Genomic DNA, 26269 nt, shown 5'->3' on the forward strand with positions numbered 1-26269 from the left:
GAGGGTGCAACGGGGTTAAAGTGACAGGAAAGGAAAATAATGGCCAGGACTTTTATTTATTTGATGTACACGGTAAAGGCACAGTAATAAATACAAGATGAAACAGCCCAGCCCTACTCTGTGGTGCTGGGTTGTTTGTCACACCACCCCAGGAGAGAGCTCCAGACTCGCCGGTAATCAATGCCTCGCAGAAGCAGGCCCGGGACGAGCTGCAGAGAACATTAACTCCTGCAGCAGCCAGAGGAATCAGCCGGGCGGCTGACTCAGCCTGAGAATTTAAACCTCCCTTCAATGCACAGCAAAAGGCTTCACCTGCTTTAAACTGATCCCAAATGAGGGCTCGCCCTGCAGATTGGCGAGATTTGCGGGGTGACAACGTACAGTTGCGGTACGAGCTGCAAGGCAGCAGGGAAGGTTCCCGTTGCTCTCCGTGAGGCTCTGCAATTAGCTCTCATCTTCGTCAGCTTGCCGGGGTCACACAACAATCCCGCTGACCTCTCGTTCGCTTTCGGGTGTCACTGTGGGGCTGCAAACTTTAGAGTGTTGGGTGAGTGAGAACAAGTTTTAAAAGCCACCCCCGTGTGCTAAACTTCCTCTGTTTTGTGCAGAGCAACTGAGCTGTGCCTAGTCTGGAGCCGGGAACTCCCCAGCGGAAACCTTACACCCTGCAGCTCAAATCCAGCGCTCTTTGCAGCCTCGCTGGGGAAACCCGAGCCGCCCTGCAAACGTGGCGATCCAGCCCCCTCCCGCAGGCACACAGCCTCCCCTGCCCAATAGCAAGCGCTGTAACATCGGGGGACAGAGCAACCTTGCCTTGCAACCTCTCACGTGACTGGTTGGGGAGGAAGGCTGAGGGGCTTGTGATCACAAGCCTGCAGTGGGTCATTTGCAACTTGCAGCTGCATTCCCAGGGTTGCCTGGGCGATAGACTCTCAGCAACAGCTGGTATGTGGCAAGGGGTGCCGCTGGCTGTCTGTCCAGATGTGGGGAGCGTGAGTGTGTGTGTGCCTGGGAGCTGAAAGGTACCAGGCTCAGCTGCTGCATGTAGGGACCGGTGCTAGAGGTCCCACGCGTGCGGGTGCTTTTGGAGGTGATGCTGCACGTTGGATGACTTGATCCATGTGTCATAAGTTGACATTTCTTCTCCCCTGATTCCTTATTTGTAACAAACTCATGTAGCACTTTTCTCTCCCTTTCTTTCCCCCGCGCTGTGGCGGATCCCGCCTGGCTAGGACCAGAGAATGGGCTTCCAGGCTGCTTGCTGTTTCGTGCTGCTGCTTTGCACAGGAGGGTCACTCAGCAAACCCACTCTCAGGAAGGAGAGGGTCGTTCATCCAGACCCTCCGCTCAGCGACCAGCTGCACGAAGATAACCAAAGCTTCCAGTATGACCATGAGGCTTTTCTGGGCAAGGAGGAAGCCAAGACTTTCGATCAGCTCACCCCAGAAGAAAGCAAAGAGAAGCTAGGGTAAGATGGGCTCCTAGGAGTGGAAGGGAACGGCCTCGCTAAGGAGATGCATTACAGGGACCCTGCCGCAGTAGTTTAATGCATAACTTTTTTTAAACAAGTGGAAGTGAAATGAGCGTATCGAAATAATAATAGGGCGTTGCACTAGCAAGAACCTGAAAGTGCTTCTGTAATTGTAGGCTGGCTGAGCGCGAGCCCTTGAAACTACACGAGCTTTTACTGGAGAGGGAAATGCCCTTGATTTCTGTGGCTTTACACCTATGTTGCAACAGCCCCTAATGTGAGGGAATATAGGCTTTCCCAGCCTCGGAGCCTCACTCACTGCAGCAGGGGGAGAGAGGACAGAGGAGGCGTGTCCCCCGCCCCATCAAGCGCTGATAACGTGGCAGAGGGGAGGTCCCCTTGCATCACTGCATAGTAGGGAAAGGATTATTTCTGCAGAAAAAGAGCCGGGAAGAAGCCTCAGAGACAAAAGTTTCAGTCCCGCTTTGTGTTTTTATAACGGAAACTTTGCTCCCGGGACCCGAGCTAAGGCCAGGCGTGAAGGGTTGTGTGGCAGTGGTCAGGAGTGAGAATTAACTCAAGTGCCGCAGGCATTATGCAGCGCTTGCAAATTTCTCCATAGCAAGAGATCTCTGGGGAGGTTTACTGACTCCCAGCTTTCTCGGGCCGATCTCCAGTGGCGCTAGTCACTTCAGAGCATTGCCCGTCCACTCACAGGGGACTTGTGGGAAAAGTTGCCTGGCAAAATTGAACTTTACAGGGTGACATTTGTTTGACCTCTGCCTCTCCTCCCACAGCCCAAACTGATTTTACAAACAAATGCTGAAAACTCAAGGCTTAGTTTCACTCCCTCTGTTTAAATTATCTCTTCTCTTTCTCTCATCCAACTTCTCTGGCCTTGCACTGAAGCTCTTCTTCCTCCAGTTGAGGCTAGCTATATGCAGCACCATACTGAGACCATAGCATTCAAGCATTCCTTCTCCCATCACCTGAGTGCACTGCTTGCAACTCCCTCTGCACCAGCTCAGCCTTGTCCAGTCCATTTAAAATGCAGCTGTTAAAGTCACCCTGCTGGCCTATTGCTCTTACCCTGTCAGTCCTCACTTTGCAACTCTCTGCTAGCATCACACATCTAAGCTTCCTGTCCTCACTTTTGCTACCCTTTACAACTTGCCTGTTCATGACTTACAATTAAGGCTAAGATTTAGTCATGAGTTATTTTTAGTAAAAGTCATGGACAGGTCACAGGCAGTAAACAAAAATTTAGGGCCCATGACCTGTCCATGACTTGCACTATATACGCCTGACTAAATCTTGGGTGCTCGGGGGTGGGGGGGCGCCGCTGGTGCTCTGGGGCAGAGGGTGGCCTGGGGGTGCTGCTGGTGCTCGGGGACGGGGGAGGAGGAGGCGGCAGCTGCGGTGTGCAGCCTGGGACTTCTGCTGGTGCTCGGGGGGTGGCAGCACACAGCCTGGGGCAGCCACTGGTGCGTGGAGGGGGGAGCACACAGCCCGAGACCACTGCTGGTGCTTGTGGGGGTGGGGGTCAGGGAGGCCAAGACTGCCCCAGCAGCGGCCAGGGCGGCTGGCCTGGGAGCCGCCTGAGCTGCTCGGGTGGCCCTGGGGTCAGTCGCTCCGGCTGCTGCAAAAGTCATGGAGATCCCAGAAAGTCATGGAATCCATGACTTCCGTGACAGACTCACAGCCTTACTTATAATGTTGTCCTCTCCCCTTGCTAACTATGGTAGCTTTGTCCACCTCTCCCACAGTGTGCCTGTTCTTTCTTCCACGTTGCCACTTATTCTTGGGACATCCTCCCTGATCTAGTCCATCACCTTCTCATCCTTCTGATCTCTCCTTAAGACCCACTTCTGTTGTGACATCTATAGGACGGGTAGGTTTAATGGCAGTTGAAGAGAGCTGGTTTTATTGATTTCGTAAAGGAAAAATATTTTCATATTCTTTGTAAGCCTCAAGTTGTGCCCTGAGCTATCTTGTAGAACCATATGACAGCATTACTATTAGCCTCAGCCTGCCTCTCCCTTCCCTTGCATTATTTGTTATCCTTACTCATTGCATCTTATTTCAGCTGTGAGTGTAAGCTCTTTGGAGTAAAGACTGTCTCATGTAGTACTAAGCACAGTGGGTCTGTGATCCTATTGAGTGATACTGAAATACAAGTAATAATAGTAATAGGTGCTGTAACAAAAATATTTAAAACATAATTAGCATAAATGGGTAACTTGTCCAAATTATTGAAAGGTCTGGAATTAGCAAACTCAGCACTCCCAACGTAAAAAAGCAAACCGTCTCTCTGATTCACATACGATATACAAACATCTTAGGCCTTCTTAGTTTAAACTGGAATCACTTTTTGGCCTGAGCTACACTTGAAAGTTATACCAGTATAATTATTGGTATTAAGTTATATATTGGTGCCTTACACCAGTATATTTATTCACCTTCCATATGGGAATAGAAGTACAGATATAACAGGTACAGCTTTCTTGTGCAGACAGGCTTTACTATTTCTATGGAAGGAAGCAGGAGCTCCATGTAATTGTATATAAATAGTATGCAGTAAATTTTATTTAATATTCTAAATCAGCACAAAGTGAAATTTAATTTTCAGTTATTTCAGTTTTCACCCCATGAATCATGTAGAGGAGATACAGACAGACACATGGATAAACACACTAAACCAACCCTACAATAAATAGCATACTAAACAGGATACACAGAGCTCTTCAGACTCTCTCACAGAAATACTGCCAATGCATTGTGGTGAAGATTGAGGGGATAATTTATCACTGGTCATGGTGGATTCTCCATCACTGGCAATTTCAAAATCAAGTTTGGAGGTTTTTCTAGAAGATCTGCACTAGGCATTTCTCAGGGGGAGTTTATGGTCTGTGTTATACAGGAGATCAGACTAGATCAGTAGTTCCCAAACTTTAACAGCCTGTGAAGCCCTTTCAACAAAATGTCAAGTCTCACGAGCCCCCTCCTAAAAATGAGTATTTCCAGGTATTTTCTCCTTTACCTTAGTATAAATTATGAAAGCAGTGATCTTGGAAATATAAAATTTGTTTTTATGACATGCTTATTACACACTATTATTAATTATTTATCATTACAGTATTTTTATTACATTATGAAAATGGCAACATTCTTCCAAGATCTCACTTTTGTAGCTTGTATCACGTTGAATAAGCCTGTTATAAAACAAGTCTCCTATGTTTCATCAAGGAGTATCAGATGTGAAACAGCATGAAGATATTTAAGAAGCCAACTCAAGTAGTTTCTCCTACACAAGCATTCAGGGCTTGAGCAGTCCAGGCAAGCAACGCACATTACAACAAAGCTTAAACTTGTTCTTCATAATAATTTTAAAAACAATACTAGCTGCCTATTTAATTTAAAAAACAGCAAAAAATATCCACCTCCCTTTCCATTTCTTATAAGGAGTCTTGAAGTTTAAATCTCAGTGTAATATATATGCTTGCTTAGCTCTTGGAAGTCCAGGGGCTGCTGGCCCCTTGCTGCTGGGGTCCCTAGGGACAGCTCTGTCTGCCATTAGGGAATTTTTCCCTGAGAACCCCCTGTAACATTTTACAAACCCCCAGGTGTTCACAAACCCCAGTTTGGGAACCACTGGACTAGATGATCACAAAGGTCCTTCCTGGCCTTGGAATCTATGAATCCAGAGTTGTGGTTCCCCGGATGAAGAAGACCCTTTCTCGATTACACTCGAAGTTCAGCATCACCAAATGATACTGGGATGCAGGGCAGCAGGCACTCTTTCAGTTATTCTGGTCCTATACAGGATTACATTCCTAACACTGAGTCATATTCACTTATGACTAATAAAAAGCTAGCACAGCACTAAACTCAGGACCTGAACTCTCGTCTCTGGCACACATGGTTCATATTTTGTCCATTTTAAACTGAGCTTTAGTTAGGATATTACACCTCTCCCTTTGATTGTCCCCTTGGACACAGATCTGAGGAACAAGGAAGTGTACTGGAGTGTTGCTCAATGACTAAATATCACCTAAGGTAGGACAGCTTCCAACATGCTTCTCCTGTCTACTGTCCATACTGCCTGGGTTTTGAAAGCTCAATCCAGAACTGAGTGCGGCCTCGAAAGAGGAAGTTCCACAGTTTAAACATCCATGAATTAGATATGGAAATACAGGAATACTTAATACAGATATGTTTGAACCATCTTTTCCTTTCTCCACCTCCTCCTCCCTAGTTATGTACTTTTTGGGTTCTTTAAAATGGACGGTGTTGCAATGCCTTTGCAAATCTCTACTGTTCTCACTTTGAGAATCAGACACACCCATTGCTCTTTGATTTCCCTAGTGTTGTTGATCGTTAACCATTACTTTAATTTGATCCTGCAGCTGCCTTTCTTTGACAGCATCCAATAGTCTGTACAATATTTAAAGAAAAAAAATCAGCCTTGGTATCTCAAATTTCAGACTGCTCTGGGGCAGGCTGGTTTGTGACTTCCTGTCCAAGCAGAATTTGAGTACTCTCTGATAAGGAAAACATCTACTGCATTTTTACTATCAAAACAAATCTCTCCCCAACTCATCTGCTGACAGACTAACTGCTGCTTGCCCCCAGTTCACTTTGGGTAGCTGGAGGTTTGGTAGATGGACTCCTGGCCCCCTTTTGTGGGGTTCAAACTCTTTCCCCATGATGGGAGAATTCACAGTAAATTCTCATATGCATTTGCATCACTCTATATGAGAGTAATATGCATAAAGGAGAAATGGACTGTAAGCTAATCTCTAGGGCTCCAACTTCAGCTATAATTACAGAGGCATAGTTTTGCATTTTGATTGATGGGTTGTGTGAAGTACAATGCCTTCTGATTCAGTACAATATAATCTTTAATATAACTAATGTGTGTCACATACTTAAGGGAACATTTGGCCTGATATGGCATTTCTGAGAAATGGGTTTATTCTATGTTTCTTAAAAGAATCCTGAAGTGGTTTTGCTTACACTCCTGGGGGAATTCTGTGTCACGGTGTATGCGCAGAATTCACGTTCCCCGCAGATTTCTTTGCTTCCCCACAGAAAATGACTTCTGGTGGGGAAGCAAAGGGAAGCCCACAAAAGCAGTCATGTGCCGCTCTCTGGCAGCACAGGCTGGTTGGTTCGGGCACCCGGAGCAGCCGGTAAAGACGTAAATCACCACTGGGATGGGGGGTGGGAGGGCTGGGCAGTCGTGCGTGTGAAAGGGAGAGAGACACTTTGTCCCTCTTGCTTGTTATTTCAGCATGCTTGGCATGGAGAGGCAGGGCTTTGGGGTGTTTCTGAGGAGGTAGGCATGGGGCAGAGCAGAATGTAGCAGCCTGCCTGCTTAATGAATTGCTCTCATTGTCTTTATGAATTATAAAAATGAAGTATAAAACAGGTGTGAAAGTTTTAAGGCTTCTTTATGTTGCCAGAGTGGCATAAAGGACAGGATGGCCTTATAAATGCTTATGGTGCTTTAGTGATTAGAACTGGTCTAAATTTTTGGACTGAAAAAAAATTCCTATCAAAATGTGCTCCATGAGCTGTTTGGTACTTGCCTTTCTGGAGATGGTCTGTAGCCAATATAAATTGTGATTTTGATTCCCCAGCCCTCACTTGCTCTTCAGTTGCCTATTATGTAACACTGAGCACATGGCTGCATATGTTTGTTGACTAACAACTAGAAATAAAGGGTCAAACCTAGCTACATTACTATTAGACAAAGGGGGCTTGGGGATTTCCTCCAGTGCTCCCCATTCCCATGCTTCATCCATTGTGTTGTAGTTTAAATACTTTACCAAAATAATTGAAACTTGCATGATAATATTACATTATTTTGACAAATAAAATGTGTAGAATTTTGCAGAATTTTAAAATATTGTGCACAGAATTTTTCATTTTTGGGCACAGAATTCCTCCAGGATTATGCTTACCAGCATTTTGAACAGTCTCAAAGTGGAAAACACATCACAGGACACAAACTGTGCAAATAAAGCTTCTAACTCGATTGGGCATTTTTAGGCCTTTTGCTGCTTTTCACACTTTTGATTAAAATAACTTTTACAACAGAAGAGGAACTTTAAGTATTAAAAAGAAGCTTATTAAATCAGGACAGAAAGTACCCTATGCTTTTTAATGCTATGATCCCCAGGAGCTTTGGTCACAAATGGTATCACTTTTCGGCAAGCTGTTGGCTTTAAGGAGGAGGACAGATTTAATTTAAAACATTATTTTTAAAGCCATTGTCCGGGAAATACTTTTAATTCAGCATAAGAATATTCATGACCCAACTCTAAACAAACTGAGTGCAGCTTCTTTAATAAGTAATTCTCACACAAATGAGATGAGTATAAACATAACAAAGTCCGTTTTATACGGCTGATTTATAATGGAAACACTTAGGCCTGGTCTACACTTAAAAGTTAGATTGATACAGCTCTGGCACTCAGAGGTGTGAAAAATTCACAACACCGAGTGCCATAGTTAAGCCAACCTAACCTCTGGTGTAGACAGCATGATCTTGATGGAAGAATTCTTCCACTGACCTAGCTAGTGCCTTGGGGAGGGGGATTAACTACAGTGACAGAAAAACTCCTTCTGTCACTGTAGGATGTGTCTACAATACTGGCACTACAGCAGCATATCTGCTGCACTGCAGCTGTGCTGCTGTAGTGACTGTATTGTAGACATGGCCTAAGAAAGCCATGTTCTGCTGTTGCTGTCACGCAAAAGAGAGTTGACTAATATACTCTAAACTTAGGCTCATCTACTAGCGAAGAGAAATCTTCCTGACAAAAAACCCAAACAAACACAAAAGCTGTAGAGTCATGTAGGCCTTCCAGGCCAGCCCAGTGATAAAGCTGCTGTGCAGTCTGATGCTAGGGTAATTAGACATTCAGGTCTGTTTATTGGTAGCAAGATGCTTGTTGAGCTTCTGGCACCATATATGGGCCCAATGTGGCAAATCTTGCTGCTGTGCATCAGACCCAGTCCAGAAGCCAGCAGTGACACCCAACCCAGCAACTAGGCATAAGCAGAAAAGGCTGAAGTTCAGAATCCCTCCCCTTCCAGCTTACATTGTAGCTGTGAGTTGTCTGGCCCATCCTTGTTTCATCTCCAAACAGAGGTGAAAGTAAGCCGGTATGCCCCGGTACGGAGTACTGGCAAGAGCCGGTGCGCCGTACTGGGGCGGATCAGCTTCCCCTGGCAGCAATGTAAAGGGCCTGGGGCTCCCAGCAGTGGCTAGAGCCCTGGGCCCTTTAAATTTTCGCCAGAGCCCTGGGGAAGCAGGGGGCTCGGGTGGCGATTTAAAGGGCCCAGGTGCCTGCTGCAGCTACCGCCCCGGGCCCTTTAAATCATCCCCGGAGGCCTAGGGTAGCGGCGGCGGGGCTCCGGTGGCTATTTAAAGGGTCTGGGGCTGCAGCAGCCGGTACCGCCCCGGCCCTTAAAATAGCCGCGGGAGCCCCACCACCGCCTCCCCAGGGCTCTGGGGATGAGTTAAAGGGTCTGGAGCTTCGGTAGCCGCTACTGCCCCGGGCACTTTAAATCATCCCTGGAGCCTGCCGGAGCCCTGGGGTAGCGGCGGTGGGACTCTGGCAGTGATTTAAAGGGCCAGGGGCGCGGCCACCGCTACAGCCCTGGGCCCTTTAATTTGCTGCCAGAGCACCGCTGCCGCTACCCCAGAGCTCTAGGGACTATTTAAAGGGCCCGGGGTGGTAGCAGCAGCCCGAGCCCCTGGCTGCCACTGCTACCCCGGGGCTCTGGCAGTGCGGCTCAGGTGGCGATTAAAAGGGCTTGGGGCTCCCACTGTCACTACCTTCCGGGGCCCTTTAAATCGCCACCCAAGCCCTGCTGCTGGAGCCCTGGGGTAGCAGCTGCGGGGCTCTGGCGGTGATTTAAAGGGCCAGGGGCTCCCAGCTACTGCTATTGCATTGGAGTCCTGGGCCCTTTAAAGCTCCGCCAGAGGTCGGGCCCCCTCTGATGGTGATTTAAAGTGCCCAGGGCTCTGCTGTGGTAGCAGCAGGTGGAGCCCCGGGCCCTTTAAATCACCCCCGTGGCTCCCAGCCACCTCTGCAGCTGGTAGCTCCGAGGGTGATTTAAAGGGCCCAGGTCTTCCAGCTGCTGCTACCACAGCCCCAGCCCTGGGCCCTTTAAATCCTGATTTAAAGTGCTGGGTATTTAAAGGCCCCGCCTCTTCTGGTAGAGGCCCTTCCCCCTCCTAAGGACTCCGGAGTACCGGTAAGTCCTTTAAGTTACTTTCACCCGTCTCCAAATATCCCCGCTACCATATGTAGTGCAAGGTTCTGCACCTGTAGGTTCTGTGCACCCTCTGTGTGTCCGTCCGGATTTGCCCTCCCTTTGTGCAACAGAATTGAACTGATTTCACTGCTAGAGAGCTGGCGGCAGGATGTTCCCTAAGTGCTTGTATTGAACATAGTCCCACTGAAGTTGCTGGGAGTATATGAGGTTTGGTGCAGCAGGCCCTTTAGCCTTGGGAGAAAGGTTTTTAGTTCTGTGGGCTTGTGGGGACAGCTTAATGAGTATTGTGTATAGTTTTGGTTTTGTAGCCTTGTGGCTGTGAAACCTTCTCTGAATTTTCACTTTGTTAAAGAATTAGCCACTTTAAATGGGGACACTACGACTTTTGTGATTGAAGAATGAATTTTAGCTGCATTGCAAAGCAGTCAGAAGGCTATTGCTCTCTTGCCACATCATCCTTAAAAAGACATAAGACTTTGTTTCTTACCCACCCTCATTTTAGTGGGAAGCAGCCATAAGTCATATAGATCATGGCAGAGATACAATTAAGCTAGAAAAATAGAAGACTGCACTTGAGGGAAAAATAAACAGTGCTGACTACAAGCAGCACAGCTCTTGGCTCTGACCAGTTCTGGAGATACCGAGGAAGTGTTAAAAAGAACAATAGGGTAAAATATTTCCTAGGCCTCTGGCAGAAACATTTCAGTTACTTTTAGCATTTAACAATAGACCGAAATGTCAGCCAACTCACTTAGGTTAAATTCATTGTGGGACAACTCCAGTGATGAATATGTCCCATTGTGGTGTCAGACTTTCAGGGGATATTCACTGAGGGGTACATACAAAAAGAAAAAGGCTGGCCAATCAGGTAGCTTGTTCTTTTTTTATTTCTCAGGTGAAATTTAGCAGCACTTCTTTCCCCCTCCCCTTCAGAAAAGTCTTGGTTATGAATGCAGAAGGCAGACTCTGCCTGTGTCTGTACCCTGTGTCTGTAATGAGATCTGTAAAGATGTAATGTGCTACAAATCCAATGACGATAGCAGATCAAACGCATCATTGCTGAAAATTAAGTAAAACCCGTACTTGGTATTGAACTAAAGCAGCTCACAAAAGAACACTGCTTTCGATGGAGAGCAATTTGCTGCCCTAGGTGGAAGGAGCAGTTACGGGGGAAGACTCACCCATCCTTTTCTCCATAAAAGATCCTACAGAATCATCTAGTCTTCACTGAACACAATGTCAGCCAACTCACTTAGGTTGAACTCATTGTGGGTCAATGAAGACTAGATAATTCTGTTGGGTCTTTTATATTGCTTGGTGGTGGCTGAATTAAATAAAGCCAATCTGGCTGCACCTAGCAGCTGAGACTTCAGTGACTCTGAATTAACCTAATTTCAAGAGTAGGTGAAGACACCACGGTAAGTCGATCTAATTACATCCACTTCAGCTACGTTATTCATGTAGCTGAAGTTGTGTAACTTAGATCGATTTCCCCCTCCTCCCGCAGTGTAGACCAGGCCTTTGTTATAGAGCATCTCTCTGCAGCTTTGGCTGGTACAGTAACTCCTCACTTAAAGTCGTCCCACTTAACGTTGTTACGTTGCTGATGAATTATAGGGAGCATACTCATTTAAAGCTGTGCAATGCTCCACTCTTACATTGTTTGGCTGCCTGCTTTCTCCACAGCTGGCAGCCTTCCTACGGCCCCCTCCCCCCAGCGCCTCCCACCCGCTGGCAAGCTCTGCGGCTCAGCACCTTCCCCCTCCTCTTCCTGCCCGTGGCAATCAGCTGGCTTGTGGTGTTTTGAGGCAGAAGGGAGGGGGGAGGAGTGAGGACTCAGCGCGCAGGCTCCCCCTCCCTTCTGTCTCCTGCCGGCAGTAATCAGCTGGCTTGCGGTATTCGGGAGGGAGAGGGAGGTGCGCCAAGTCCTTGCTCCTCCCCCCTCCCTTCTGCCCAGGGCAATCAGCTGGCTTGCTGCGTTTGGGAGGGAGGCGGAGCCTGCACGCCAAGTCCTTGCTCTCCCCCCCCCCCCCTCCAAAACACTGCAAGCCAGCTGATTGCTGCCATCAGGAGGCAGGGGAGGGAGTGGAGGTGCGCCAAGTCCTTGCTCCTCCCGCTGCCCTCCTGCCCGGGGCAATCAGCTGGCTTGCCACGTTCGGGAGGCGGGGAGGGAAGGGGAGCCTGCGGGCCGAGTCCTCGCTCCTTCCCCCTCCCTCCTGCTTCCAAACTGCCGCAAGCCAGCTGATTGCCCTGGGCAGGAGGGAGGTGGGAGGAGCGAGGACTTGGCGCACTTCCACTCCCTCTCCTGCCAGCAGCAATCAGCTGGCTTGTGGCATTTTGGAGGCAGGAGGGAGGGGAGAGGAGCGAGGACTTGGCACACAGGCTCCCCCTCCCTCCTGAATGCGGCAAGCCAGCTGCTTGCCCTGGACAGAAGGTAAGGGGGAGGAGTGAGGACTCGGCGCACCTCCCCCCTCCCTCCCCTACGTGGCAATCAGCTGGCTTGGTGTTTAGAAGGGAGGGGAGGGAGAGAGGAGGAGCCAGGACGCAGTGAGCGAAGGAAAGGGGGAGGGAGGTGGGTCAAGGGTGGGGGCTTGGGGGAAGGAGTGGAGTGGGCGGGCTGAAGGTTGAATCCTACGCCTCTGGTGCTTGCAGAGTAGGGGAAGCTGCCCTGGAACCTAACCCCCTCTATTTACATTAATTCTTATGGGGAAATTGAATTCGCTTAACATCGTTTCACTTAAAATTGCATTTTTCAGGAACATAACTACAATGTTAAATGAAGAGTTACTCTTTGTGGAGAGAGAGCAGGCACAGTCAGGGTCTCATGTAGATTAGCAAAGCTGGAGAGGCATGTGCATTTTATTTCTTTTTACCAGCTCTTAAAAATGTCTCTCTTTGCAGGAAAATTGTTGATAGAATAGATAACAACAAAGACGGCTACGTCACAACAGAGGAACTGAAAAACTGGATTAAGCGAGTGCAGAAACGCTACATCTATGAAAATGTGGCTAAAGTCTGGAGAGATTATGATGTAAACAAAGATAACAAAATATCCTGGGAAGAATACAAACAAGCCACGTATGGTTATTATCTAGGTAAGATTAGTCAAAAGGCAACATTTTAGGCTGGAATTTTCAAAGAACCATTAGGGAGACTGAAATTTCATGTCTATCAAAATCACTGGACACAGGCACCTAACTCTCTTAGGAGAATCTAGTCTTATATGAAATTGTAAAATTAACATAGTTCAAAGATCAAAAGTTCCTCAGTTGTGCATTTGAAAAATATAGCCAATCTGTACCATGGTCACCTCTATGCATAGGGATTTCAGGAGGAGAAGAATAAGTGAATAAAATTTCAAAGCTAAGTTAAAAGCCTCTGCTTCTCTTAGTAAACTAAGGGAACTGTGTTGTTGTTTTTAAACCATTCTTTCAAAAGAAATATGTTGAGACTACCCAGTAAGTATTTGCTGCATTGTTTCTCTGAAGTTTTGGTTTGGATGCTAAACATTTATGTAAGGTCTAAATAGAATGTAATTATTCTGTCAGAACATGCCACAGATTATGATCAATTATAAATGAAACCCCCCTAAAAAGCAACATTTATTTGAAAATATATTTGAAAGATGTGATTCTTTTCTTTTGTCCCCATGGAAGATTTAATCTGATGTGCTTGATATGGCAACAGTTGAGTTTTAGTGTGTTTCATGTACAGAAATTGGATGGCATAAGGGGTCAGAGCGTCTCGATCCAGTTCTTATTGGGCAAGTGTCCACCATTGAAACCAGCACTTCTGTTTGCAATTTCAACAGCAAGACTTTGGATTAAGGGCCTGATCCAAAGCCCATTGAAGCCAGGCCCTGAATGAATTATGGTTCTCTTCTCCCTCCAAGATGGATGTGGACCCTCCAGCATGTGGCTGATACGTATTTGGGTGGGGTGAAGAAACTTGTGCTGCTACTATTGATACTCCAGTTCCCACCAGGGCCATAAGCCCAAGCTCTTTCATAAGCACTGAATTCACTCTGGAAAAAAGCGAACCCCCTCTGCATTTAATTATTTTAAAATGAAAACTGCATATGTATGTTTTAAAAATGGTTACACAAGAAATAAAGTTAATCACTGATGACACAAGGTTAAATAAGCTACAACTGGAATATTCTACTGCACATCTTATTAAAAAAAGTACAGCTTTCAGATGTGATCAAAGGAGACCATCTGAAGGTTCTTTAATTAGGGCAAGTTGTTGCACCTCAGTGCACCTCATGCGGGCGTGGACACATGTTCAACAGTCAGTATGATTGGTAACAGAGTCATTTATTTCTCTCCAGCATACATCTTTATACTCTTAAAAAGCAGCAAAAAGCAGCAATTTAACAAAAAACACAAAAAAACTGCACTAACTTCATAGGTACATCCATCCTAGACAGCTTTCTATAATATATTAATTTATTATTTATTAGAGAGAAGTTAGTTAGCCAACTTCCAACTAAAACAACACTAAACAATTAAACTAATTAACCCAACCTAAAAACCTAAACATCTCAAGCTTCCCACACTACCATCTGCCGAGCTAGCAAAATATTCCCAACAAGTTGTAATCAGAGAGACCCAAAGCACTTGAACGAAGGTATTGATTGAAGTATATGTCAACATACTGACTTTCATTCTGGAGGAAAAGGCCTCCTACAAACTCAAAGGCCACCTCACACTGCTCTACATGACTGGATGAAATTCATGTCTGTGCAGAGGGTCAGCACAATTCTTATGCACCACTTTGATCCCATTTTGAGGGTATAAGTGAGACTCAGGATGTGCCCAGTTTTGTGCTGACTTTCTACACACACATTTCACCGTGTGCGAGAGCCAGGCTTTGGAGAGCGGCAGATATAACTTAATCTTGTTTTAATGCACAATTAAAATTCACAAAACCATTTCCCAAAGTAGTTATTTAAAAATCAGATGAGTCTATAAAGGCCTTCATTTTGAAATTGTAAAAGCAGCAAAGAATCCTGTGGCACCTTATAGACTAACAGACGTTTTGGAGCATGAGCTTTCGTGGGTGAATAGCCACTTCATCGGATGCAAGTAGTGGAAATTTCCAGGGGCAGCTATATATATGCAAGCAAGAAGCAAGCTAGAGATAACGAGGTTAGTTCAATCAGGGAGGATGAGGCCCTGTTCTAGCAGTTGAGGTGTGAAAACCAAGGGAGGAGAAACTGGTTCTGTAGTTGGCAAGCCATTCACAGTCTTTGTTTAATCCTGAGCTGATGGTGTCAAATTTGAAGATGAACTGAAGCTCAGCAATTTCTCTTTGAAGTCTGGTCCTGAAGTTTTTTTGCTGCAGGATGGCCACCTTAAGATCTGCTATTGTGTGGCCAGGGAGGTTGAAGTGTTCTCCTACAGGTTTTTGTATATTGCCATTCCTAAAATCTGATTTGTGTCAATTTATCCTTTTCCGTAGAGACTGTCCAGTTTGGCCGATGTACATAGCAGAGGGGCATTGCTGGCATATGATGGCGTATATTACATTGGTGGACGTGCAGGTGAATGAACCGGTGATGGTGTGGCTGATCTGGTTAGGTCCTGTGATGGTGTCGCTGGTGTAGATATGTGGGCAGAGTTGGCATCGAGATTTGTTGCATGGATTGGTTCCTGAGCTAGAGTTACTATGGTGTGGTGTGCAGTTACTGGTGAGAATATGCTTCAGGTTGTCTGTGGGCGAGGAGACAACACCTGCACGTCCACCAATGTAATATACGCCATCATATGCCAGCAATGCCCCTCTGCTATGTGAATGGCTTGCCAACTACAGAACCAGTTTCTCCTCCCTTGGTTTTCACACCTCAACTGCTAGAACAGGGCCTCATCCTCCCTGATTGAACTAACCTCATTATCTCTAGCTTGCTTCTTGCTTGCATATATATACCTGCCCTGGGAAATTTCCACTACTTGCATCTGACGAAGTGGGTATTCACCCACGAAAGCTCATGCTCCAAAACGTCTGTTAGTCTGTAAGGTGCCACAGGATTCTTTGCTGCTTTTACAGATCCAGACTAACACGGCTACCCCTCTGATATTTTGAAATTGGTTTTTCAAGATCTTTAATTAGTTTAGTGATGCTGTTTTTCTAGAATTCTCATTCGTTTCATACCACTGAGTTTAAATCTCATTGTTTTAAACAAAAATATTTTTTAGGTTCCACCTAGGAGAGAGGTAGCTGCTAGATAAACATTAGCGAGTCTGCCAGTTTCTGAAACCAGAACTCCCTATTCTCTTCAGTTTTGTTGTTTCTGGGTGGCAGGGGTACCCCATAGCTCTCAGCTACCAGGGGAGGTGGGGGTACCATACAGCTCCCAGCCACTGCGTACTGAAGTCACAGATTCTGCGACCTCCGTGACCAAATCGTAGCCTTATTCATGATGTAGGAATTGGAGATGGTAAGGATTTTTTGCAGGCCAATCAGCAGTTTCATCTAGCTAACCATTTTATACTGCATTCATCACTGTGATGCTGGTTGGCTGAGATTTGCAATATAAAATCTTTATGATTTCTTTTTAGAGATATTAGATAATGCTTTTCTTTTAAAAAAACCAAACCAAACCAAAAAAGAAAAGTGAGCTTTTCTAAACTGCTCACATGTCGTTAATTACCTTAAAAAGATCAGTGGAATCCTTACACAATCAGACTTGGGCAAAAAATCTTTGTGCAGGAACACAAGGACACGGTTAATTTTGTGCTTATCACAGTCCTGAAGCTGCTTTGCCCAGACATAAAGGATTTCTCCTAGTCATAAGCATAGAGTAAACAGAAATCAATTCCCATGATTGAAAAATGTTATCAAATCAAAACGTGCTTGCAGTAACCTGCACTGGGGACTCTTATGTGACACAGACTTAAGAGATAAAGACCGAGTGATAAAAGCTTCTGGGTCAACAGATCCACCCAGAATGACTTCCCTGGGATTTGAATTGGGACCCTAAACGCCGTAAAGGCGCACTTTCAGCTGGAAGGGGCAAAGGTGGCAGCACCATCCCCTGCTAAACAGAGGAATCTACTTCTCTAAATCCTGTATATTCTATGCAACAAGATCATGTCCAAAACCAGGAAAAAAACCAGAACAAACATCTCCCTCCTACAAGCTGGGATACAGACTCTTAACTACCTCATCAGCCCTATACAGCAAGAGTCTAAAGCTCTGTACAAGACTCAGCAGATATGTAGATAAACTGGATCTAAACAACAGTGGTTGTTCGAGGACCTTAATTTCTTAGTTTATGGTAAATTCCCTTGCCCACCTGTAGACCACAATTACTACTAAACTGAGCCAGTCATTCGTAAGCACAAGTCCTGTGATCACAAACACGCTTTAATGGCTGGCCATGAATTTAAGATTTCACAAGGGAAATCCTGACACTTTAGCAACCATCCTGACAATGAACTATTGTAATTTTAGAATCTACAGGATCTAAGTATTTCAGCAGCTTTTTCTATACACTATCATTGCAGTATTGTATGGTGACAATGCAGCAATATTTTCAGAGATACGCACTTCTGAGATTCTGTCTAATTAATTTCTAGAAAATCCAGAAGAATTTCAAGATGCGACTGATCAACACAGTTTTAAAAAAATGCTGCCCAGGGATGAAAGGCGATTCAAAACTGCAGACCTGGATGGAGACTCAACTGCCACTCGTGAGGAGTTCACTGCCTTTCTTCATCCGGAGGAGTTTGAGCATATGAAAGACATTGTCGTCTTAGTAAGTAGAGTAAAACCAGTTGAATTCCTTTGCTTTTATTCCTCTGAGCCTTGATGCACTTCCCTAAACTTTCAGTTCAGGATTTTAGAAACAGGCTTGCACATAAGTAGTAGCCAGCTCGGGAACAGAAAGGAAAGTGCTTCATGGAATTCACTTCTTTTAGGGCTCGTCTACACACAGACTTGCAGTGAAATTAATAAGTAAGAGTCCTATTTCAGTTTAGAGTTTTTTTTTTAAAAAGGGGGGAAATAAAAGTATCCATGGCACCAACTTTCACCGGAATAGCAGGAGTTGTGAACAGAATCTGATTTAGATGTGTTGATGAAAGTTTGTATATAGACAAGCCCTTACTTAAAACTTGGAGTTGGTGTCTGGATACAAGAGTGATAGGTGCCACCTAGATAGTTCAACAGCAAAGTGGCCAAATCCATTCATATGCATGGAATTTCTTTACTCTGACAGGAGATCTGGGCGTTCCTTTGAATACAAAACTCACATTGGAGTTGGTCAGTGTCAAGATTTCTGTGCACCAGGAATACAAGAGCAGGCCATCTCCCAAATGTGAAATCTTCCAAAAGGGCAGTGAGGAAAGCCAAACATGGTACAGTAACTCAGGATTTCCCTTAGGATTTCAGTTTTGATAATTTTGAGAAGTGGTACCTACTAATAAAGAGAGTTATTGGAATTTTTGGTAATTTCTTGATCATTTTGACAAAAAAAATGTTTTCCAGGAAACACTGGAGGACATAGACAAAAACGAGGATGGTTTTGTGGATCAAGATGAGTACATTGGTAAGTGCTAGAATGGGGTTGACTCGCCTTAATATTTAGCACAAGTACTTTAGAAATCTCCACTCCACCAGTCCATCTCATCTCAAATCTAAGTCAACACTTGTATCACACCTCCATGCCTGTACTCAGTCATTTTAAACAAAGAAAACCAAAAAGTTTGTCAATTTTAGGCATGTAGTGCAAAGTCTGCCTAATGCTTTCCATTTATAAGACTCTGTTTTTAGTTTCTTACAACTTTGGCAAACTTAAAAGGTGAGGGCTGATTTTTTTCCCCATGCCCGATGTCTGCCTAAAAGTCTTTTTTTTTTTTTTTTCCCCCCCTGGGGAAGTCAGGTAAAATGGTTCAGTCATTTCCAAGAAAAAGGTTAGAAGAAAATGTTGTTTCTCCCATGTTTAAAAAAAAAAAATAATTACCTGTTTCCTTGTGAAGCTCTAGTCCTTTCATGTTTTGGAGTGAAGACTTAAAATTTGGTGAGGGAGGGGTGGAAAGCGTCACCCTCTCATCAGGGATGTGCCTTTTGCAGTGCCTGTGAAAATAAGGCTAAATTGTAAGTTTCTGAAAAAAAATCACAGTTCCCATATGCTTGGTCTTGTTAGCATTTGGCAACTAAATTCTCTGAAGATTCCATCTGCGCTGACCATGCTTCATCTTCACGCAGTTCCGTTCAGGTGCGATCCCCATAGTGAGTGCTCATGGTCCAACCTTCTGCTGCAGGAGCTGGGGATATGTTACTCCTCCTAAGAGCCGGGGCTCCCTGCTGTGATGTCAATGCTTCCCCTGATGGAACCCAGGCAGCATGGAGGAGCCTGGCTCGAGTGCAGAGGGACCGTGAAGGGGAGGAGGCAGAGTGCATAGGCAAGGGAGGGGTTGACATTTGGGAGGGAAGTGGATTGGAGCAGGAGCAGAGGTGGGATAAGAACAAAATGCTCAGTGAGACAGGAATGGAAAAATGTGTGTGGTGGAGAGAGCAGGAGCTGGAGGTGGGGAGGATACAAGCAGATTGGGGATTGTTGGAGGTAGGAGGTCCTGGCAAGAGTTGGGTAAGGGGCAGAAGCAGAGGAAGGAGACAGGGAGGGGAACAGGAGTAGGAGCTGGGGAAGGCCAGGAGTGAGGGTTGGGGACTGGCAGCAGGGAAACAGCGGCAGAAGCTGGGGAGGAGGTAGGGGCAGAAGAGCCTATAACCATTAGAAAACACTCCCTTACAGAACCCAGAATCGAACCCTTTATGTCTGAGTCTCATCCTTCCTTTGCTGTCTAGAAAATAGCTGTGAAACCCACTGACAAAATGGGCCTCTCCATCCTTTCTAGTGGCCGGTCCATATAAGATAACAGCCTTCTACTGCTACCAATCAGGGCTGTCGATTAATCTCAGTTAACTCACGCAATTAACTCAAAAAGATTAATCGCGATTAATCGTAGTTTTAATTGTACTGTAAAGCAATAGAATACCAATTGAAATGTATTAAATATTTGTGGATGTTTTTCTACTTTTTCAAATATATTGATTTCAGTTACAACACAGACTACAAAGTGTATAGTGCTCACTTTACCATTTTTACAGTGCAAATATTTGTAATAAAATAATATAAACAAAATTAAATAGTATTTTTCAATTCACCTCATACAAGTACTGTAGTGCGATCTCTTTATCCTGAAAATGCAATTTACAAATGTAGATTTGTTACATAACTGCACTCCAAAAGCAAAACAGTGTAAAACTTTAGCGCCTACAAGTCCACTCAGTCCTACTTCTTGTTCAGCCAATCACTAAGACAAAAACATTTATTTACATTTACGGGAGATAATATTGCCCGCATCTTATTTACAATGTCACCAGAAAGTGAGAACAGGTGTTCTCATGGCACTTTTGTAGCCGGTATTGTAAGGTATTTACATGCCAGATATGCTAACGATTCATATGCGTCTTCATGCTTCAGCCACCATTCCAGAGGACGTGCTTCCATGCTGATGACACTTGTTTAAAAAAAAAAAATAATTAATTTTTGACTGAATTCCTTGAAGGAGAATGGTATGTCTCCTGCTCTGTTTTACCCACATTCTGCAATATATTTCATGTTAGAGCAGTCTCGGATGATGACCCAGTCAGCACATGTTCGTTTTACGAGCACTTTCACTGCAATTTTGACAAAATGCAAAGAAGGTACCAATGTGAGATTTCTAAAGATAGCTACATCACTTGATCCAAGGTTTAAGAATCTGAAGTGCCTTCCAAAATCTGAGAGGGACGAGGTGTGGAGCATGCTTTCAGAGTCTTATAAGAGCAACACTCTAATGTGGAAATTACAGAACCTGAACCACCAAAAAAAGAAACTGAACCTTCTGCTGGTGGTATCTGACTCAGATGATGAAAGTGAACATGCATCGGCCCGCACTGCTTCGGATCGTTATCTAGCAGAACCCATCATCACCCTGGACACGTCCTTTCAAATAGTGGTCGAAGCATGAAGGGACATACAAATCTTTAGCGCATCTGGCACATAAATATCTTGTGACGCTGGCTACAACAGTGCCATCATACGAACACCTGTTGTCACTTTCAGGTGACATTGTAAACAAGAAGCAGGCAGCATTATCTCCTGCAATTGTAAACAAACGTGTTTGTCTGAGTGATTGACTGAACAAGAAGTAGGAGAGAGTGGACTTGTAGGCTCTGAAGTTTTACATTGTTTTATTTTTGAATGCAGTTATTTTGTTGTACATAATTCTACATTTGTAAGTTCAACTTCCACGATAGAGATTGCACTACAGTACTTGTATGAGGTGAATTGAAAAATACTATTTCTTTTGTTTTTTACAGTGCAAATATTTGTAATAAAAATAGGTATTCTATTATTTTTAACAGCGCGATTAATCAAATTTAATGGTGCGATTAATCACGATTAATTTTTTAATCGCCTAACAGCACTACTATCAATTCTGTTAGCTCAAGTGGAGGACAGTGGTGTAGCTCCAAAGATCCCAATGCTGCTGATGATGCATGTGTGGGGTTTAGGATGACTCCACAGGATGGAATTTTTGGTTGTTCAGTTTTGACTTTTTTTAAACTTACGAACTGGCATTAAAAATAAACCATTACCAGGACATTAAGTTTGCAAAGGCAAGCACTCAGAAGTTGTGAAATACCTGTATTAAAGCTTAGTCATGCACCACACTAGTGGCACAAAGGGAGCAGAATGGGAAATGTAAACTGCAGGTCTATTCCTGCAAGTTATTTTGGTCAAAATTCAGGCACACGGGGTTTTTGTTTGCTCTCTTGCTCTCAGAGCCAGGAAGGCACAGTGGCAGCATAAGACAGGGGCTCAGCAGTACAGGATGTGTGTGTTACACTTGTGAAAGGTCATGCTGACACTGAAGCTACTGTCTCACTCTGCCCCTTTGTGATTGATTTTTTTTTTTAATCAGGAAATTCGCACCATAAAAGCATTGGACCAAACTCAGATAAAATCTTTTTGTTTCTAATGCTACTGTAAAGATCACTTCATCACATACAATCAGGAACAATATCTACACCTTAATTAATCATATGAGGTTCTATTCCTTGAAATTATATTTAGCCTTAAGATGTGAATGCTTTTGTATGGCAGAAATAACAGAGCAGCATAATTTCCCCGGTAATTTAAGTTTATTCAGTGACACTACCTACATATAATTACAAGGTAGTTGTCAACATTCGTTACCATCTGAATGCTGGTTCCTCTCGTCTTCTATAGATAGGAGCATAGAATGTTCTTGTCACGACCACCTCACATTGGCAAAGATGATAAAATCAAATTGACGGGACGTGTCAGTTGCTTCAGATAAACAATGTAACTCTTGTTTGCCTGCACTTATTGAAAAATAAAATAAAGAGTAACCTTGCGTGGTTCTTGAAGTTTTCTTCAACAGTTGAGAAAATTTGTGCCTAAATTATCTCATGTGCTTTGATTAGACTAAATAGAGCAGCAATTTTTTTTGCTTTAAACAATGGCTACAGTACGTCATACCCACATTTTGGCTTTGTGTAGATTAAAAAAAATAAATCCCGCACAGACATTGCACAGCTTGTTTTCCCCCCACATCAAGGGCCCAATCTAAAGTCAATTGAAGGCACTAGCCCTTCTCCATTGACTTCATTAGACTTTGGATCAGGTCCCAAGAAAGTTTAGAAACTAAAAATTCCCAATCATGTTACAACACCTAGATAGAATGGGCCACATTCTCACTAAAATGGGCATACACAGTTCTATTAGTCATGGGAACTACACCCACTTACGGCAGTGGAGAATCCAGCCTAGTACAGTACATGCATGTGGTTTTTATTGCTAATTTTGGACCAAATCTTCAAGAGGGTTGCATCTGCACATCCCATGGATGGAGCTGGCCTCAAGCTTAGCCTGACCTAGAACCATGTGAATAATCTTGACAACCAAAACCATATTGGGCTGCGAGCAGAGGCCAAAAAATAGGTTTCAGTTTTAAACAGGACAGTAGAGGTTGGGGGTGGGAAAGAACGAGCCTCGCTGAGAAGGGGAGTTGATTGGTGTGCGAGTCCTGATGGGAGGACCAGGGCAATGAGCAACAGAACTGATCATCCACTGTCTATCACAAGTTGTTTCCCTAGCCCAGGTCGCCGATGAGTGGGCTGTATCATGTCCATAAGGTGTAGTTTCTGCACAGTAGGTATCTCTCTGATGTATATCAACTCATGCTGCATCACAACTCTTCTGATCTTTTCCTAGTATAGTGCAGCCCCTTACCTTCCAGCGGAGTTTGCTGAAGTTTGTTCAGTAGTCCAGGGTTAAAAAAGGAACATATCTACTCAGCTGTATTTCTCTCACACAGAGACTTCCATAAAAGCAGGACAAAAGCCATCCAGTTCCATTTAGCAGATTTTTGTTTCCTTAAGTTTTTCCTGTGCCTTTTATTCCCTCATCCACTCTCTGGTTGGATTCTGATGTTATTGACAAAGACACTTGCTGGCAGGGACAAGATGCAGTGCAGCTGTGGGTCCTCTCCTCTTTCCCTAGTACATCTGAGCTCATCTTGAAAGAGCATGAGTGCAGATTAAGAGAGGATCCCGAAAGAGCGGTACATCACCACATGCTTGTAACCTGGGTAAAAAAAATCACTGGGTGAAGACATTCGGGGCCAATTTGCTTTTCAGTTACACCTGGGACTGCCCATTAACTTAAGTGGCATTGCTCTGGCATCCTAAAAGGGTGATCTTAGAATGGCTAAAACTAACAATAGTGAAGCCATTTGAGCAAAGCAAGGTGCATATCCATGTGCCCATTCCTTTTCCACCTATGCCCTGCCCCACACAACATACAGTACCTCTGTGCAAGCTATTACTGTGATATTTCTACTACTAGCCTGTCTTCATTTTGTGCCTAATTTGCAAGCTAAATAGGACTTTGAAACCTTTGTTTCCCCTCTAGCTGATATGTTTTCACATGAGGAAGGTGGACCTGAACCTGACTGGGTAATTACTGAACGTGAGCAGTTTTCAGATTTTCGAGATATAAACAAGGATGGGAAGTTGGATAAAGAGGAGATTCAGCACTGGATTCTCCCACAAGACTATGATCACGCACAAGCTGAAGCCAGGCACTTAGTCTATGAATCGGACGTAGACAAGGTACTCATTGCTCTGGTATATTTCATAAATGTTAGATTAAGAGTTTAACTGGTTCCCTTTAGTGTCAGCCAGCAAGAGATGATTCTTAATGACTTTTCTTATTAGTACAGTCTGAGTAGAGCTTCAGATGATAAAAATGGTTTTACTAGTGCCTTACTGCAACAAAATAAATTTGAGTTGATAAAAGTAAGAAACCACAAGAAATAGCTGATAAAATAACTATGAACTCAGGTAGGCCCATTGGCTGTCCTAGTGTTAGAGAGCTTCCCAACCTATGTCCCTATACCCAAAAATTGAAACAGAGATTTTTCTCTTTTCAAAGGGGGCATGGACATTTATGTATTAAACTGAACTAAGAGATAAATAGGAGAGAGAAAAATAGAAGACTATAAGAAATAAGACAGATTTGCAGCTTAAAGTCTGGCCCATCCCTTCTGCCTCCACTATGATGGGGACTAATAATTCAGCAGCACCTGGATAGGAGCCATTGCTCAGCAGGATTTTTCCCCTCTCTCCAACCCTGCTGATGCTTCACTGCTGGAGTTTGGAAGATCAAGACACCCTTATACAGAGCTGACTTTAGAAGGATTTCACTTCCGTTGTTAAATGTAGGTGATCATCATCACCAAAACCAAACAGACAAAATATTTTCCATATTAATAATAAAAAAAGAAAAGTTAAAAACATAGGTGAGGTTGCACAAGTAGACGAGCGCCACACTCCTACTGCTGAAAGTTCTGTGTAGGAATCAGTTAATTATGAAATACTATGAGTGAAATGCAGACCTTAGGGTATGGCTACACTTACAAATCTGCAGCGCTGGTAGTTGCAGCGCTGGTGGCGCAGCAGTGCAGGCCAGCCGCTGGTGTGTGTGTGCACACAGCTACAGCTAGCGCTGCAGTGTGGCCATGCAGCATTTGCAGCGCTGTTGGGAGTGGATGGATATGGGCAGCTATCCAGCAGCAGCAGTGGCAGCAAGCAAGCTTTTCAAAAGGGGGGGGGGGGGGGGACAGGACGGGGGAGAGAGAGAGAGAGAGAGGATTTGTTGATTTTGGAAAAAGAAAATTTTCCCAAAATTTCCCCCCCCCTACTTAACAACAAACAACTGCAATCAACCTGCCCCCCCCTCCCTCCCCCCCTCCCCCCTCCTCTCTCAAAACAAACACTCCCCCTGCAGGGGGTTATCTCATTTCATTTTTAACAGTAGTTACAGATTAATGACAAGCACACAGGGCTATGTTTGTTCCCGGTGCCGTGCACATGCGAGCCAGAGCCCGAATTGACAAAAAAACAAAGAGAGGCAATAACAAAAAAACAAAAATAATAATTAAAAAAGCATTCTGGGATACTCTTTATACTGGAGGCCAATGCCAAGCAGCTGTGAGTGAGTGTCCACATGAGACCTGCAGCTGCAACCAGCGCTGCAACCCTTGCCCCCAAACAGACCTGTGTGTACGGCCAGCGCGCGCCAGAGCCAAGTTGCAGCGCTGCTTGTGCCAAGTGGCAGGGACAGGGGTGTAATTGCAAGCTTGCACCTCTACCCTTAGTGAAATCAATGGGATTATGCCATTGACTTCCACTAGGGGCCAGCATTTCACCCACTGTCTGCAGCCTCTTTGGAGAATTTTCTCCTACTGGGCATCTCGGAAACCTGTACTGATGTTTCTTTTACCTGGTATTTAAAATGTTCTAATAGAGACTTAATTTTTTTCCCCCCTCCCAGGATCAAAAGTTAACCAAAGAGGAGATTCTAGAGAACTGGAACATGTTTGTTGGCAGCCAAGCTACCAATTATGGGGAAGATCTCACAAAAAATCATGACGAACTATGATATTTTTTACAATTCAGTGTGCCACAGACTGTTCAGTTTCTAACCACATTAATGACGTCACTGTGGTTTTTTTCCAGCTGAATAACTTGCACCAATATGTTTTTAACATAGCAGCTTATTACCTCAGAAACGGGGTAGAAATAGCCTCTTACTCTGCACCATTAAATGCAAGAGCTAGTCACTATGATTTTATTTAAAAAAAAACCCTCACTGTTCTGAATAGATTGCAGTATCACTTTGGGAATGAATGTCTAAGACTTAGATCTTAGGCTCATGAGAAGTTTTTCATATTTTCTTTAAATGCCGTTGTTTTTCCTGTAGGGAAATGCAGTTTTGATCAGGAAGAAACTTATTGAATGTTTAAACAGATTCCAAGTTTAGTGTTTCGTTTTTTTTTAAAATAGTAACTAAGAATTTAGAACCATATTCTCCCTTTCCCATGTAAAGGAGAGATCTTACCTGATAAGAGCCATCACCTTTTTTCC

At 44.3% G+C, this 26269-nt stretch overlaps 1 protein-coding gene across 7 annotated transcripts; it reads left to right on the top strand.

The window, feature by feature from the left end:
- Positions 1-322: 322 nt before the first annotated feature.
- On the top strand, positions 323-26269 carry RCN1 (reticulocalbin 1). 7 transcript variants are annotated; one of them, XM_039536354.1, is made up of 7 exons: positions 323-430; positions 1233-1468; positions 12665-12858; positions 17344-17522; positions 18254-18314; positions 23754-23953; positions 25677-26269. In XM_039536354.1, exons 2-7 carry the CDS (start codon positions 1242-1244, stop codon positions 25782-25784), a joined length of 969 nt encoding a protein of 322 aa, XP_039392288.1. In that variant the 5' UTR covers positions 323-430; positions 1233-1241; the 3' UTR covers positions 25785-26269. The 7 variants fall into 7 exon arrangements, with proteins under 7 accessions (XP_039392288.1, XP_039392289.1, XP_039392285.1 ...); XM_039536355.1 differs by having other exon boundaries at positions 323-388; XM_039536351.1 differs by having other exon boundaries at positions 351-388; positions 1241-1468.

The sequence above is a fragment of the Mauremys reevesii genome, linkage group 4 (genome assembly GCF_016161935.1).
Source record: "Mauremys reevesii isolate NIE-2019 linkage group 4, ASM1616193v1, whole genome shotgun sequence".
Lineage (NCBI taxonomy): Eukaryota > Metazoa > Chordata > Testudines > Geoemydidae > Mauremys > Mauremys reevesii.